This window comes from Dermacentor variabilis, chromosome 10 (assembly GCF_050947875.1).
Source record: "Dermacentor variabilis isolate Ectoservices chromosome 10, ASM5094787v1, whole genome shotgun sequence".
Classification (NCBI taxonomy): Eukaryota; Metazoa; Arthropoda; class Arachnida; order Ixodida; family Ixodidae; genus Dermacentor; species Dermacentor variabilis.
The window spans coordinates 5,160,233-5,178,229 of NC_134577.1; the positions used below are offsets into that span (position 1 = coordinate 5,160,233).

The 17,997-nt window shown below is 47.7% G+C and overlaps 1 protein-coding gene across 1 annotated transcript in view; it reads left to right on the forward strand.

The window, feature by feature from the left end:
- Nucleotides 1-17,997, forward strand: part of alpha-PheRS (phenylalanine--tRNA ligase alpha subunit) — a 98,758-nt gene that overhangs the window by 55,350 nt on the left and 25,411 nt on the right. The window contains exon 4 of the mRNA XM_075671381.1: nucleotides 1,269-1,422. Coding sequence (XP_075527496.1) covers nucleotides 1,269-1,422 — 154 coding nt within the window. The remainder of the gene's footprint in view (nucleotides 1-1,268; nucleotides 1,423-17,997) is intronic.

The window sequence follows — 17,997 nt, forward strand, 5'->3', positions numbered from 1 at the left end:
AGCATGGTCAGCAAAGATAGCAAATACACACAAAAAAGAGGAACACATACTATGAGGCATCAGTTGTGGTAAGAAGGAATGTACAGTCGCGTGTAGAAAACAAAGACGCCAACCTGCAGAACAAGTAGGAAGCAATCAGCACAGGCTCTAGTTGCCGCAACCGGTGCCTCAAAAATGATGCAGGTCTCAGGGCAGCGTCCTTTTCAATCCTCGTTGGTGACGTCAAGCTAGCAAGCGCCCTCTTCCGGATGCTGACGTCACAGTTGTAGCCACTGCTATGGCTGTTGGACTTGACAGTTGCTGTCCCGCATACATGCCTTTAGGACAGCAGCTGCATCCAGATAACTGCAGAGCAAGTAGGAAGCAATCAGCACAGGTTGTAGTTGCCGCAACTGGTGCCTCAAAAATGATGCAGGTCTCAGGGCAGCGGCCTTTTCAATCCTCGTTGGTGACGTCAAGCTAGCAAGCACCCTCTTCCGGATGCTGACGTCACAGTCGTACCCACTGCTATGGCTGTCGGACTTGACAGTTGCTGCATCGCACATGTGCCTTGAGGGCAGGTGCATCCAGACAACTGCAGAGCAAATAGGAAGCAATCAGCACAGGCTCTAGTTGCCACAACTGCTGCCTAAAAAATGACTGAATAAATGCATCCTTTGAGTGATGAAAAAATGCTGCCACCTATACAGTAGAAAAAAAAACCCAAGTGATGCTCTCTGTCAAAATTATTTTGAAAGTTGAAATATTGCCATGGAGCTTACTAGCATGCCGTTGACAAGCTGGGCTTGTCCAAAGCACATAAGTGGTTAATGTGCATCAAAATAAGTACACAGATGCTTTTGCATTCCTTGGTCATTTGTATGCAGCTACAGTGACTGAGAACTCAAGGCCTTGTGTTCTGCAGTAGGATCCCATAACTACCAAGTTACTGTGGTCGGTGAAGGAGTTGCAGAAGGATAGCTATAGGGGTTTGTTGGTACGGCATATCTTATTTATTTGTAGTGCAAGCTGGAACGACAAGGACAACAGAAACGAACATTTGACACACACAGTGCTGTGTGTGTCAAATGTGCCTTTATGTTGTCCTTGTTGTTCAGCTTGTGCTACAGCAAAATAAGAGTTGCAGAAATTCAGCAGAGGTGCAATATTGCATTAGTCTAGCATGCAGAGATGGTGCAAGTTGTTTTGCCACGCAGCCACACTGCAAACAGCTTCTTCTAGCAGAGCTGTTGTGGGAGCTTAAAATGCAGCCCATGTGTATTGTGCAGGTGCGCTCCGAGGTGCGTCAGGTCTTCTTGGAGATGGGTTTTACAGAGATGTCGACAGCACGCTATGTGGAGAATGCCTTCTGGAACTTTGATGCCCTCTTCCAGCCACAGCAGCATCCAGCAAGAGATGCCCACGACACCTTCTTCCTGAAGGGTGCGTATTAATCTGGCTGCTTCAAGTGCCATGCCCAAGTATACATTTTGTCTGGCCGCCAATGTTTTCTTTTTAAATGCGTAGCATTTCTATGCTTACCCAACGAGGAAACCCATCCATCTGTCACATGACACGTCACTTTCTAGATAGGGCCCTCAGCAGCGAGTGAATTCACCTTTGTGCTGCCTCTCACTTCAACGCGAACTAAGTGGTGAGAATACTGCCCCGTGTGGCCGCCCCATGCGCAGCTACCACCAGAGTATGGTTGATCACAGTTGATAATGGTTTGATGTGGATGAATAAGCTGCTAGATAGTGATAACAGCTTATAATGGTGGGAACGTCATCAGCACACTTGGCGCTGTCACCTGCAGTAGTCTGCTTACGTCATCAATTCAGTTGTGCCACCGGCCACCGCATGTGTCGTTGCAGCGCTATCATTTATGCTGATCGGGTCACGTTTCATAATATTGATAATGACACTGTGCTGTGTGGAAACGAGCAAGTGGCACAATGCTTATGCATACTTAGACAACTCCCAGAGGAGATTCTGTGTGAATTTTTGTACATCAGATGGCATGACAAAGCTTATGGGCTGTTGGAGTTACTTGAGTGTTGAGCAGGCTAGAGAGCGTTAGCTCAGTTCGACCTCTCTGCCTTCTTTCAAATAAATTATCTCTCCTCTCTGTCTGCCGTTTTCTGACATGGCGAACCAGTGCCGAAAGCCTGCGTGTTTTTTTAATGATGCAAGAAATTCAAAAACGTAGAACATTGCAGAATGTCAAGTAGTTCTTCAGAGAGCTTCAGTGTTGATTACGAAGTGTCCTCAGTAAATGACAACAGCACGCAAGAGGCCATGTCGCCTGAGGAACACTAGTTATCCTATATAAAATCCTTAATTAGCATGTCTTTATTGTTTTTACATTTTCAGACTTAATTGTAAAATGTTCTGAGACAAATAACCACTAAATAGCATTTGAATTTAAAGCCTGGTAATTTGTTACTTTGTCAGAAATTGAATTGCTTGCACTTCAGAAGAGAAAACATGGGGGTCCAAAGGATGAACTTTCATTACCATGGGAAAAAGTGGCTGTTTTTACAGGGTGCAAGAAAATTATTTGGGGGGCGAATATAAAGGCCCTCGTTGTGTTGCAGGATATGAAAATGTAGCTAAGAAAATTGTCTTTTGAATAGCTTAAGTACCATGCACATATTTATTACATGTTGCAACAAAAGAATTTTAGAGCGTTGGACTTTGTGTAGCAAGCACAACTTCATTATCGAAAACTGATACCCGTGCTACCTGGGCACAGAAAATGGCATTAACTTTCTAATGCTTTATTATTTAATGCCATTTGCATGGTGCCACACGAGCAAATCAAATGGCATTCGCCTTAATGCCATTTATTATTTAATGCGTTCACCAGAACTCATTCGACTGAAAAATGCACTGCGCATTTTTCAGCTTCGCAAGCCATGGCGTCAAGAGTTCGCCTTTCTCAGTGTAAGTAAAGTATTTGAAACGTTTAAACCTGTAAGAAAACATTTATACATAACTTTGAAGTGCAATTAGCACTTCTACAAGAAGAAACCTTCTGATTGATAGTAAACAATCTGTGAGAACACAAGGATTGTTGCAGCTAGCAAAGCTGCGCAAAAGGTTGGCAACCTGTGAAGCAGACGACAGTTGCGTGGGGATGGGTTGCATTTGTTGCATGTTAGCCTTTCATCGCGTGCAGGCCGTTCACATGCAGTCTTTGTGTTTACGGACTCTGCGTGATAAGACTAACTTCTTCAGGTTGGCGTTGCGACAGTCTCGCTGCGGCTGGCGCCATTTTGTTTCTGGGCTTTGGATTTGACATACATTGGCCACAGTTGCTATGGTTGATTCTAAAATACAGCAAGAAACTCAAGCTACCGTGCCATAGTACGCTTAGTCCTTTATTTCACTGTTTATTACGACAATTCAAACTTGTAAATGCATATTTATTTTTTAATTCATACCCTAACATTGCTCACTTCAGAAGACGCTGTCATCGACTTCATTAAATTTGGACATGTGGCAGCTTTGCCGAAAAAAATGTCATTCAGAAACTTAAGGCCTTAACTACTGAATGCCATTTTTTGTACCCGTGTGGCATGGGTATGAGTGATACTTAAAAAATAAGTAATGACAGTAAAACATGTCAGAATATGCGTTTTGTAGCCTATTGTGCTACAAGAAGGTACTACACATTGTAGGAAGCTTTGTAAAATACAGTTTCTTCCTCAACAAAAAAAAGTTAGCCTCAGAGCTTGGCATGTCATTCCCTGAAGCGGTCCTTTGTTGAAATGAAACACTAGTATACACCACAAAGTTCGTAAGTGACTTCCATCTTCTGCTCCACATCCTGTCTCTCATAGCAGAGTTTGCACTTAAGACTTGTCCTCTGTCTCCTGAGCGGGAGGAGAGGAGGGTGTCGCCCATTCCAAGCATCTGGCTGACAGTTTTGAAGGCCAGCTTGCCACAGATGGACTTTTTTGACAGCTCCTCTATCTCAGGGTGCTGTTCCTTGTGTGCCTAGAAAAAAAATAAAATGTTTGACAACTGCAATATCAGTGCAGTCGAAGAACAAAGTCTTCCGCCATCTAACACACTTCATCAGTACGTTGTATGACACAATCAGCTGGTCAGACGTGTCCATGCTAAGCATGCCTGATTTATACTTTTCAATCAAAAGTGGCCTACTCATGGGGACCTCTGCCCATTAGTTTCCTCCCTTCTCTTTGCACGTTGCAGGCACATAACTATCAGCAGTAGGGGTAGTGCCCATCATATTGACCACTCGCCTGTCTTTCCATTGCATGTAATAACATCTTGGCATAGCAGCCAGCGAATGTCTCCTCATCTTGCTTTTTTCCCTCTATTGAAGTATTTGAATTAGGAAGGGAACCCACAACAATCTTTTCGTGTTGTTTCACACGAAAGGGTTTTTCGCTCAAGAAGATGTGAGAGAGAGTCAGACATGTAAAGGTTGTCTAGAAATATGATGTATCCTTGATCCAAATATGCTTCACAAAGACAGGTCACAACATCAAAAATAAGTCCATTTGAACTTGGCCTTTCATGTTGTTAGGTGTAAACATTGAATTGAACAGTGTTGCCGGTACTCGAGTCTGTAAGGGCCTAGAGCTTATAAACCCATTTGACCACCTTATCATGCAAATATTGACAAATTACAGGTCAGCCTGTGGAATTTATCATTCTTTCATCAATAAACCACTGACGGTATGGCTGGAAAAGCTGCAAATGCACGTGGTTGATGTGTTGAAGTAGAAATGCAATTCTGAGCAGCTTGCCATCACTGGTGGGGCAGTCTTCTCATGGCCCATGACGCTCACAAAAGCCAGGAATGCAAAGAACCTGCTTCTGGGCATACTCTTAGATGAAACGAGCCCAGAAAATAGCTCTAATGTATTCCATTAGAGAGGCAGGTGAGGCAAATGCACATTGCCCATGTCGATGAGAATAACTGCGCACTGCATCATTTCATGGAGACTGCTATTTTTCCATGAGCCATCCTTTTCAGCGTATGTTTGCTTCTCCCAAGATGTGGACCCAAGCATATTTGTTGGTATTCTCACAAATCATGTTGATGAGCTCTGCAGTAAAGAAGAGCTGGAAGAAATCCAAATCCTGCTCAAAGCGTTTTGCGCTACTGTACAGTGCCACATTGAGGTCAGCCCCCGGTTCCCTCTTGCCTTGGAAAAAACTGCAGGCATTTTACAGCTGCTGGCAAGACAGCGGGTCCATGTAATTATAACTGTGAGTACACACTCCTTCCTTCATAGCCACCTACAAAAGCCAAAAATGTGTGCAGTGCATACTCCCGAAGCTTACCTGTTGGACGTGCTGGCTTGATTGGATGTGTCCTCATCATCGTTGCTGAAATGCGATAAATTTGCGATATCTTCAAGCTCATTACTGCTGCTTCCTTCCGAAAAATCCACTCTAGATGTGCCCGACATGTGAGAAGTGTGACGCCTTTTAGGAATGTTAGCGTGCGATGATGACGCCACATTAAATGTGAGCACTTATCGACTCTGAGCTTTGCGCTGAACTGATAAATCGAAGCTGCGCAGAAAGAGCAACCCAAAACTGATCCTGGTTTTGTGTTTCTGAAACTACCGCATAGGTGGCGCTGCATGCTTCAAACCATGCAGGTGCTCAAAAATTCGAATTGGAATGTATCGATCAGATTGATTGATATTGGATTGGCACTGTAGCAAAAGAGTTAAAAGTGTTGCTGTACTAGGACGAAGCTGTCTCATGTGACATACAGGTTTCCTGTGGCAGTGTGTGTGACCTCCATGGACATTTGCTCACAAGTTGGCTCCGTAGCCAGCACCAAAACATTGACGCTTGTCTTTGGCAGAGCAAAGATAAAGTATGAAAAAAGAAGAAAATCGGTAAATAAAAGGCAAGCCCTATGGGGCTTCCATTGGTGATACTTAAATTACGTCTTGTTTTGCTCTTCAAGGAGTACTACAGCAAGCTGTCATATGTGGCTTTCTGATGGGCAGGAGTCCCTATTCGAAAAATCCAGTAATTTTTTATAACAACTGAGCTCTGTAGCCCTGCAAGACATATGCTTCACAGTGTGCATTGGCTAAGACACATCCACAGCAGGCAGTGTGCTGTGACGGGCTCACCCATTTTGCAAGTGAAGTGCCACAAGTTAGGAGCTGTAGTGGCTAGTTGTATGCCTGCAGGGTGTCTACCAACCGGGAAAACCGGGAATTCTCAGGGATTTTGACTAGTCTGGAAAAAATCAGAGAAAACTCAGAGAATTTATGCCTCTATCAGGGAAAATTAGTTGTAATTTTATTTAAAGTGTCAAAAGTTGCGGTAACACTGGCTTGAGTAACAGACAGGAATCGTAATGAATTGTCTTTGACACCCTGTCGTCGGCGGAGGAGTTGCCAGTGAACAGTCAACGACTGACTTTCCAGATGCCCAAAAATTTGGACAGCTTCGCGGCACCACCATGTACCCCATAGAGTAAATGTATCGGAACGTCTGAAATTTCGGGCACAAGAACCCTTCGCCGTCCGAACTTCTTGCCGTGACTGCAGGTCCAAAACGGCATTAATCAAAGACACCACCCCTGTCGTTTTGATTACCTCGCCGCCTCGAACCAGCGCTCTCGCACGCAGATCCGCTGGCAACCGTAGCCACCACTGCGGCAATGCTAGACCTAGCTGCGTCGACATGCGCTGTTAAGCTTCTTGCCATTGGGTGCAGTGTTTTTCATTGAAAGAATTCGCTGCTGTCAGCAACGGCACCGACTCTGCCTTTGTGGGCCTCGCGATTAGCTTAGAAGCTTGGAAAGCATGGTGCGTTGCATAATGCCTGTTTCGGAAAGTCAGCTTCACCTCTTTACAGAATTGTTATTTAGTGAAGCATACGCAAAAATATTGCAGTGAAGCATAACAAGCGTGGGAACAGGCTATTGCCTCAGGACACAGTATGTATTCCTTAACTATACACACGTGTGCCTGTTATTTCCTGTCGCAGTACGAGCACCGATGTGCCTAATACGTGTACCGACAGGCCTTCTGAGCGTTTTCGAATGTGCCTTTGGCGGTTTGAGCCTTTAAGAGCAGAAATGACATGCATCTAGTTTTTCCAACTGGCTGATTTTTCGGACGTTTTCGCGGCCCCTAGGGAGTTTGAAAAATCGGACGTGGACTATGCAACTGACCAAGAAGATGCTTCTAATGGTCCGTGGAGCGAACGAGGGGCGGAAGGAGGACGAGAACAGAAATGACCGTCGCATTGAGGAATGAACGAAAAAGGAAGCGTGCTGCCGCCGTATTGAAAAAGCTTGAGCTCAAAAAACAGAGTATTGTCTGATGCCGAGATGCAGGTGTCCCTCATCCAAACCGAAATCAACTCTTTGAAGCAGTGAAACAAAACACTGAGGCATCGTGTGTGGGCTGACAGTATGTCAGGACAGTTGAGGTTGACTTACGAGCTGTTAAGAGAAAATCTCAATTGTGACAAAGTTCGGGCCTCGTACCACTGAGTTTGCTGTCAGTTGATAGAAATAGCTCACATTCGAGAATATTTGCTTCTGTATGCATCTCCTTTTTATTCGTATTTGAGAATGTCCGACTCCTTTTGCAATTTTTTTCTAAGATATCTTATTTGCTGTGCATTTTACTAACCCCTCCCTTCTATTCTCTTTTTGAATAACATAAACACTACTTCTTAGTGTTCAAACTGGACTAAGTCATCCTTCTTTATTTTTTTTTTCATATGCTTACTAGAGAGTGACAACATCGAGTGACAGGGTTTCAGCCCGTCTTGACATAAAACATAGTTGTGCGTCACCCAAGGAATTTTGTAAAGACACTTGGGAAAAACCTGGAAAGCTCAGGGAATTTGGAAATGTCAACTTGGTAGACATCCTGCTTATTGTATAAGAATTCATGGATGGTTATCTTGATTTAGAAAATGCTGTTTGAAATTGGAGCATTCTGTTGATAACGGGTGTTCCACGAACATTTCTAAAAGAATGTTCTTTGCAGTGTTATGAAATTTATGCCCTTTAATGTAAAGCTCATCAACATTTTTCTGCATTTCAAGTTGTTTTTGAATGTGAAAAAAAAAGTGCTCCGTGCTTAGCACTGTGAGCACTAGAGTGCTGGCATTCTCGAGGGGGGGGGTGGTAGTTTATGATGCGGTTAAAATTCTTTTTCATATGCTTGCTACAGAGTGACAGCACCGGGCGACATGGTGTCAGCCCGTCTTGACATAAAACATAGTTTTGCGTCACTCAGGGAATTATGCAATGGCACTCAGGGGAAACCTGGAAAACTCAGGGAATTGGGAAATGTCGACTTGGTAGACACCCTGGCCTGTAGGTTAGTGTATACTATGATCACTTTTCATCATGTATAGAAGCTAACTGCACCATCTTGACTTGCGGTGTGGCCAATGTCACGCTATGACGCTAAAACCTTCCACTTCAGAAAGTGCAGAGATCGATCTACCAATGATTGTAGCTTTGCTACAGGTGTAGTGATGCCTTTACGCATAGAAAATGCACAAAGGCGTGGTGCTAGCTGCAGTAAAAAACATAGTGATCAATGTCCACTGAGCTATCGTCGCCAACCCTGTTGCCATAAACATCTTCACTTTGTTATGGATGTGCTGTGGCCTGCATCTGGTAAAGGTTGGTGGGGAAGGATCAACCTTTATCAGATGTTCCAAGTTCGGTGGCGAGGCACCTCCTCTGGGTGCCGAGCACAGGTCTCAAGGAGGTGCTTCCCCACCGAACTTCGGCCATGTCGGAACATGCATCGTGCCTCCTGATATGTTTTCTCCATAGTTCCTGTCTCCTGTAATCCGGCTTCGCCGCGTGGCTTTACTGTGGTGGTCGGTACGCTTGCATGGTAGCAGTAGAGATGGCGCGAGTGTTGCTCTGCTAACGCCACCTAACGGCGGGGTTACTTGGGCACGAAAAGGAGAAGGCTCTTCCTCTTTGGCTCGGGATCGGCAAGCTGCGCGAACGTTCTGCGCATGCGCCGATTCATGCTTCTGCGAGACCATCTCGCGAGGCCTACTCTGGAATGGACGAACACGATCGTTCGAACGCGCCACCGTTTGCGTGACCGTACGCGCGAACGACCAGGCGTTGGTGTCCAGCATGGGGCGAACATATTCACTTGTTATCCGGGGACGGTGAGTCGCACTTCCGCGATTTGTCGCGCGCCAGTCAGCATGTCTTGTGGATAGCAACTCAGATAGCAAGGCATTAGTCTATGAAAGGTGCAATAAATGCCCTTGTAATTGTTTGCACTACTGTGTTGTCGTTCCTTGTCCCAAGAGCACGGGTGAGAACCCCACAATGCATGCCTTTTACTGCCGCTAAGGGCTCATATCGCCACAGGCACATGCGAAAAAGCTCTGACTGCCTCCCAGTACACTTATTAGGCATATTGGTGCTCATACTGTGACAGGAGACTGCGGGTACACGTGTGTATAATTAAGGAATACATACCGTGTCCAGTGACAATTGTCCTTCCCACTTTTGGTATGCTTCACCGCAATACTGTATGTTTCACCGCGTAACACTGATATATTGTGGCGAAGCTGACTTTCAGGAACCGTCATTATGCAACGCGTCGTGCCTTCAGAAATTCAAAGCCAATGGCGAAAATTACAAAGGCGGAGTTGATGCCATTGCTGATGATGGTGGATTCTTTTGATGAAAAACACGGCACCCAATGGCAAGAAGCTTAATAGCGAACGTTGAAGCAGCTAGGCCTAGTGTTGCTGCTGTGATGGCTACGGCTGGCAGCGGATCTGCGTGCAAGAGCGCCGGTTCGAGGCGGCGAGGCAATCAAGGTGGCGGCAGTGGGGGCTTTGATGAATGCCGTTTTGGACCTGCAATCATGGCCAAAAGCATGGAAAGTTGGACGGTAAAGAATTCTTGTCTCCGAAATTTCAGACGTTCTTATACATCATCATCATTATCATCAGCCTGGCTACGCCCACTGCAGGGCAATTTCCAATGGCGGCCTGTCCGGATTCAGAGATTCTTAGCACCCTCTTCTATGTCACAGGTCTGACCGCCGCCGTGGTCGGTTGCTTCTGATCGGATGCCACCGTGGTCAGTAATGCTGCTGGGGATTCAGGGCCGGGGTTTGATTTTTGTAATCATATAGGAGGTTGTGGGCAAGTACTGCACCAGGGTGGCCAATCCTGCTCTGGTGAGGGAGTGTGTTTACCAGTTCTGGTCACCGGGGGCAGGCTGCACTCCAGGCCTGTTTATGGAATTTTATCAACAGGGTTTTTTTTTTAATCTGGTGGAAAATTTCGCAGCACCGAGGTTTGAACCATGGTCCTCTTGCACGCAAGGTGGATCTACCCAAACATAGCTAAGTGCTATGAAGGAAACCCATATGGGTTCCTCGAAAAAAAAGCTTTGCACTTCAAGAAAAATTCGTCCTAGTGCGGGGCTCAAACCTGGGACCACCGCATTTCCGGGGCAGCTGCTCTAGTATCTGAGCTAACCAGGTGGCTAGCAGATGGCAGGCAAAGTTGAATTTATCAACAAATCAGATGCAAAGGCAAAAGTTTGATGTAAGAGTTCTATGGAAACCTGCAGGGTGGAGAGAAGTAATTAATAAAAGAAAAATGAGACATCCACCCAAATGTAGCTAAGTGCTATGTTTGGTAGAGCGACTGCCTCGGAAAGGCGGTGGTCCCGGGTTCGAGTACCAGACCAGGATGAATTTTTCTTAAACTGCGAAGCTTTTCTTTCGAGGAACCTGTATGGATTTCCTTTGTAGCACTCAGCTACGTTTGGGTGGATGTCTCATTTTCCCTTTATTAATTACTTCTCTCCACTTTGCGGGTTGCTGCAGAACTATTACGTGAAATACATTGACTCTATGAGTCTGTGTTGGTGCCGCAAAGCCATTCAAATTATCGGGCTTGTCCAAAAAATTGAGCGTCCAGAAAATCGCTTGTTAATTGTACATGTTAGGGAAGTTTCACTGTGCTTGACATTTTAATAAACGTAGCTATGTGCAGTGTTATAAGATAGCATGACTTTTCAGAAGAGTTAACAGAGGCTAAGAAAAAGAAAAGGTCACACTGTTTTTAACCAAAGGAAATGTCTTGGCCACTTTAGCTTCCAAATATACAGGTTATACTCATTGTGTGAGCTTGTGCCAAATATAGGCCAGCAAAATGCAAAAATGCTCATGTACTTATTTAGGTGCATGTTAAAGGGACATTAAAGGCAAGTAGTAAGTCAATGTGCACTGTTTAAATACCATTCCAGAAACCTCGCAACGCTTGTTTCGGGCCAAGAAAAGACTTAGTTTACGACAAAATTGTAACTGGAGTGTCTGAATACTTTTTTTTGAAATTCAAATCTACCACCACCCAACCGGGGGAGTGGTGACGTTGCATATGCTATCGCCACCCTTTGGTGCCGTCGGTGAGTAAAACGGCGCCCAACAGACGGCGGCACCAAGGCAAGACAGAGCGACGCGTTTGCTGCTGCAGCTGCTTATTGGTCAAGTGGCGTAGACTGTTTGGGCAACCCCGTGACATCACATCGAAGTGTAATTTTCTGCTACTTGAAGTTTGTGCGAGTTTCGCGAGTCAGCAAAAGCAGTGCAGCGCTATGCGTAGCGAAGCTACTGAAAAACGAAAGCATGGGTAACGCGGAGTCGAGCAAAAATGAAAGGGTAATTTCAAGTTCTTCTTTTTTTGCAAAAATGAAATAGAACTGGAAAAGTAGCATTTTATTTCGACTTATAGTACAATACACGGATGTTCTTTGCAATGAATGGTTGAGTACTGGCGACAGAATTTAACTGAGGAGTGCTTTCGTCATCGGGCAACTACAATGGTCCCCGGGGAGTCTCGAACCATGTCCTGCATTTACATTACTTTCTCGATTATTAGGGCATCAATATATAATATTGATGCCTTCGAAATTATCAAGCACTAATCTGTCGCTTTAGCTTCACTTAATATTTGCTCTTTAGTGTCCCTTTAAAGAACCCCAGGTGGTCTAAATCAATATGAAGTCCTCCTCAATGGTGTGCTTTATAAGATCATGGTTTTGGCACATACAACCCAAGAATTTAACCTTTAAATTTAAATTACTTCTTTGTATTTGGACATATTGCTACGGGGTAGTATTTCCAATGACGAAGAGCCGAGCAGGAAGAAGACGAAGACGACGATTGGAAGCTAGCGCGGGCTGTTGCCTCTTGGTCAACTGCGGCGTATCGCCTTGTAAATATACTTGTAAATAGCTTTTCGTCGGTGTCTTCCTACGTAACATATTTGGTGGAGGTGGACGTTCCCTGTACCTCGTCCCGGAGCTTCGCAGTGGACGGTACGTCGAGCCTTCCTTCATGGCTCCCGGTGACGACAACCCGACTCCGCCGGCTCCGACTCCTGCTGCCACTTCGACGACCTACATCACCCTCTCCGCTCCCCGTGATCCTGGCGTATTCTCGGCAAAAGATGGGGAAGACGTCGAGGACTGGATCAGCCTGTACGAACACGTCAGCCGCAATAACCGGTGGGACCCTACTATCATGCTCGCCAACGTCGTCTTTTACCTTGGTGGCACACCTCGAGTTTGGTATCGGACGCACGAAGATGAGCTGACCAGTTGGGATTCGCTTAAGCAAAAGCTTCGAGACTTGTTCGGCAACCCCTGCGGTCACCAACTTGTCGCGCAGAAGGCGCTTTTCGGTCGTGTGCAGACGTCAACGGAGCCCTACATCACGTACATTCAGGACGTCTTGGCTCTATGCCGCAAAGTTGACGCACACATGACTGAGTCCGACAAGGTCTCCCACATCCTCAAAGGCATTGCCGACGACGCCTTCAACTTGCTCGTATTTAACAACGTCGCGACGGTGGATGCAGTTATAAAAGAATGCCGCCGCCTGGAATTCGCTAAAAGCCGACGTATCGACCAACAGTTCGCCCGTCTGCCCAACACCCCAGCGACATCTTCCTGTGCCGACGCTCCTCGTCCCAACAACACTGGCGATGTTACCAGGATTGTCCGGCGTGAGATCGAGGCCGCCTATCCGGCTGCGTTCGACTCCAGCCCCTCCAGTGCACCTGCAGTCACTGTTTCCCTGATCCAGGCTGTTGTCCGCCAGGAGTTCGCCAACATGGGTATTCAAATCATCTGCTCGGCCCATCGCCCTGATGCCCACCCGGCTTCTTCGATTCCACCCCGTCCCGCTCCTTCTTACCCACCACGTTTCTGCAACCCCTCTGAATGGCGCACTGCAGACGACAAGCCAATTTGTTTTCACTGCCATCGAATTGGGCACATTTCTCGGCACTGTCGCAGTCGCTGGAGCTCCCTGAACCAGTCTACATATACTGCCTACTCTCGCCCCCCAGGTGGCCTTTCTCGTCCCTATGCTGTCCGATCAGATAATGCCGCCACCGATTCTCCTGCGCCGAACCGCCCCTATTCTCGTTCGCCTTCGCCCCAACGACTTCAATCTCGCTCTCCCCAGCCCCGTCGTTCCTATTCGCCGACTCCCTTCGGACGCCGCTCCCAGCCGGAAAACTAGACGATGCAGCGCCTCGAGGTGACGCTGCATTGCTCCCTACGCCGCCAAATCCTCTCCTGACCTTGCCCACTCACCTGAACCTTCTTGACGTGCAAGTCAACGGTGTTCCTGTATCAGCTCTCATAGACACTGGGGCGCATTTGTCGGTAATGAGCGCGGACTTTCGTAACCGGCTGAGGAAAATAATCACGCCCGCCTCGACGCCTGTTGTCCATGTCGCCGATGGCGGAACAGCCCCTGTAATTGGTATGTGTGCCGCCCGCGTCTCCTTCGCCAATCGCTCCACTACCGTGCTATTCACAGTCATCGCCCACTGTCCCCACGCCATCATCCTCGGCTTCGACTTCCTCTCCGCACATTCTGCTCTCATCGATTGCTCCGCCAGTACTCTCCGCCTCGACCTGCCTGTTCTGGATCCCGCTGAACAACACCTTACTCGCCTCAGTTCCGTCGACTTCGTTCGCTTGCCACCTTCGGCGCTGACTTACGTTGACTTCGTGTCATCCCCACCAGTGCCCGACGGTCACTACATTGCGGCTCCTATGCAAGACGTCCTCCTTACACATGGGATCACACTGCCTCATACAGTTTTATCTATTACGGCAAATTGCGTCTGCCTGCCAGTGGTCAATTTTGGCTTGACGACACAAGTGCTGCCACGCGGGATGTCTCTGGCCCAACTTTGCTCATTCGAGGATCACTCTGTAGCATCGATTTCAGTAGACGACAATTCACCCGATCCTCCTCTACCATCGCAGTCGGCAACTTGTACTATCGCCAACTTACAGAAAATGATTGCACCCGACCTGCTGTCCGAGCACGCTCGTGCGCTCTACCGCGTTCTGCTTTCCTACCAAGATATTTTTGACTTTAACGATCGCCCTTTGGCCCAAACAACAGCTGTTAAACATCACATTAATACCGGAGATGCCCCTCCTATTCATCGCCGCCCGTATCGAGTATCCCCGGCTGAGCGTCAAGTTATTCACACCGAAGTTCGCAAAATGCTTGCCAAGAACATTATTGAACCGTCATGTAGTCCATGGGCGTCACCGGTTGTGCTGGTAAAAAAGAAGGACGGCTCATGGCGCTTTTGCGTGGATTGTTGGCACCTTAACAGGGTTACCAAAAAGGACGTGTATCCCCTACCTCGGATTGATGACGCCCTTGACTGCCTCCACGGTGCTCGCTATTTCTCCTCTATTGACCTTCGCTCCGGCTATTGGCAGATTGCCGTGGACGATCTCGACCGCGAGAAGACTGCCTTTGTAACACCCGACGGTCTTTATCAATTCAAGGTGATGCCGTTCGGCCTATGTAACGCTCCTGCCACTTTTGAACGCATGATGGACTCCCTTCTTCGCGGTTTCAAATGGTCCACGTGTCTGTGCTACTTGGACAACGTTATAGTATTCTCCCCAACATTCGCTACGCACCTCGAGCGCCTCTCAGCAGTCCTGGATGTTTTTCGGCGAGCCGGTCTGCAACTCAACGCATCGAAGTGCCAATTCAGCCGTCGCCAGATTACCGTCCTTGGACATCTCGTTGACGCGAACGGAGTGCAACCGAACCCAGGCAAGATCCATGCTGTTACGCACTTCCCTGTTCCGAAGTGTGTCAAGGATGTGCGCAGCTTCATCGGCCTTTGCTCGTACTTCCGCCGTTTCGTCAAAAATTTCGCGGCCATAGCACGACCACTAACCGAGCTTTTGAAAAAAGACGCCCCTTTCCAGTGGGGCGATAACGAGGCCTCTGCATTCTCGCTTCTCATCGATCTTCTCACAACGCCTCCCGTTCTCGCCCATTTCGATCCTTCTGCGCCTACCGAAGTCTGTACTGATGCCAGCGGTCACGGAATTGGCGCAGTAGTGGCACAACGCCAGCGTGGCCACGACCGTGTTATCGCTTACGCCAGCAGGCTCCTCTCGCCCGCGGAGCGCAACTATTCAATCACTGAGCGTGAGTGTCTGGCCCTAGTTTGGGCGGTTGCGAAGTTGCGCCCATACTTATATGGCCGACCCTTTTCCGTCATCACAGACCATCACGCGCTTTGTTGGTTATGCTCATTGAAAGACCCTTCAGGAAGACTTGGTCGCTGGGCCTTACGCCTCCAAGAATATTCGTTCTCTGTCACCTACAAATCTGGCCGACTACACAAGGACGCTGACTGCCTGTCTCGCTACCCGGTAGACGAGCCTGACGACGCCGACAGTAGTAGCGCCGACGGCATTTTCTCTATGTCTGCCTTCGCTAACATCGCCGATGAGCAGTACCGAGACCTATCGCTGCGAGTACTCATCGAGCGTCTGCGCTCTACACCTACCGACGCATCCGTTCGCCGATATGTCCTCCAGGGCGGCATTCTGTACCGAAGGAACTTCCTCCCTGATGGCCCTGATCTTCTTCTTGTCGTGCCAAAACATCTACGACAGACTGTGCTCTTTGAGATGCATGACGCACCCACTGCAAGACATCTTGGGGTAACCCGCACGTACGACCACGTCCGCCGCCACTTCTATTGGCCTGGTCTCGCTCGCTCCGTCCGACGCTATGTTGCTGCCTGTGATCCCTGCCAGCATCGGAAAACGCCTCAGGTGCTACCTTCCGGTCATCTGCAGCCGATCACCGCCCTGTGGAACCGTTTTTTCGTGTTGGATTAGACCTCCTTGATCCCTTTCCCATGTCATCCTCTGGGAACAAATGGGTAGCCGTCGCAACTGATTACGCCACACGATACGCTATCACGCGGGCTCTACCTACCAGTTGCGCCACTGACGTCGCGGACTTTCTCTTGCGTGACATTATCTTAGTGCATGGCGCCCCGCGACAGCTGCTTACTGACCGTGGTCGTAACTTCCTCTCGAAAGTTATCGCCGACATTGTGCGTTCCTGCTCTATTCAACACAAGCGGACTACCTCATACCATCCTCAAACCAATGGCCTGACAGAGCGGTTAAACCGTACTCTTACCGACATGCTGTCCAAGTACGTTTCGAAGGACCACCACGACTGGGACGTTGCCCTTCCTTACGTCACCTTTGCTTACAATTCTTCCCGGCACGACACCGCCGGATTTTCTCCATTTTATCTACTCTACAGTCGCGAACCGACCTTGCCCCTTGACACGGTACTTCCTCCTGCTGCGACCTCAACAACCGAGTATGCGCGCGACGCCATCGCCCTCGCTGATCATGCTTGCCAGCTTGCCCGTGCTCGACTAACGGACTCGCAAACCACGCAGCAGCGTCAGTACAACGCCCACCACCGTGACGTACAGTTTTCACCTGGTGCACTCGTGCTCCTGTGGTCGCCCTCTCATCACGTCGGACTTTCCGAAAAGCTCCTTTCGCGATACACACGGCCCTACCGCGTGCTGCGCCAGGTGACGCCTGTGACGTACGAAATTGCTCCTGTGAGCTCAACCTCGTCATCTACTTTGGAGTCTAGTGATGTCGTGCACGTCAGTAGGCTCAAGAGCTACTACACTGCTTCAGAGTCCGGCCTTTAGTCGCTCCGGGACGGCGCTTTTGCCGCCGGGGGTAGTGCTACGGGGTAGTATTTCCAATGACGAAGAGCCGAGCAGGAAGAAGACGAAGACGACGATTGGAAGCTAGCGCGGGCTGTTGCCTCTTGGTCAACTGCGGCGTATCGCCTTGTAAATATACTTGTAAATAGCTTTTCGTCGGTGTCTTCCTACGTAACAATATTGTGCTAAGGCTACAATAATATGATGTACCATTGTGCAATAGACGTGACACACGACGAAGCTAGGTAACACAAAGACAAATCGGTGCTGCGTTACTTTTCTCTTTTGCCATGTCTACCGTGCTAGAGTACATCTTGCTATGTCAGTACCAACTAGCCTAATCTTCTGTTTGGCTAAACCCACAATATCCTGCCCTTTTAAGATATTTTTCTTTGCTGTAGCAACTAAAAGAAGGAGAAGCACGAAAAAGAAGACAGAAAACTGCACTGTGGGACTCTAAGGGCCCTTTGTTCACAAGGTGAAGCTTATAAACGGGACAAGGGGAAAATGTACGGAATGGTCACAGGGATGTTTTCCCTGTAGTAAGCGCAAAGCATATCTTTTCAATTGTGAAGAAGGAGCTGATGAGGGCCCTGAGGGATTTTCTCCTTTTCCTGTAAGTTGATATTTCACGTTGTAGCAACAGTGAACAACCACAGTGGTGCAATGCAGTCACGAAACTGTTTTTTGGGTTAACCTGTACCCAGCAGAACAAGTAGCACAGTGATAGTGGTGAGCACACTCATCGAACATCGAAATCTGATCTGTGAATTGGCTTTTATACATCATTTGTCAAAGGTTTCAGCATATCGCATACCTTCCAGAAAAGGGTAATGCTATTCACGTCGCTCATACACTCTTAGTACACAAGGTTTGGCGAGAACATAGACAACAGATGGAATGAACGGTAACATTTTAGTAAGTTCAAAC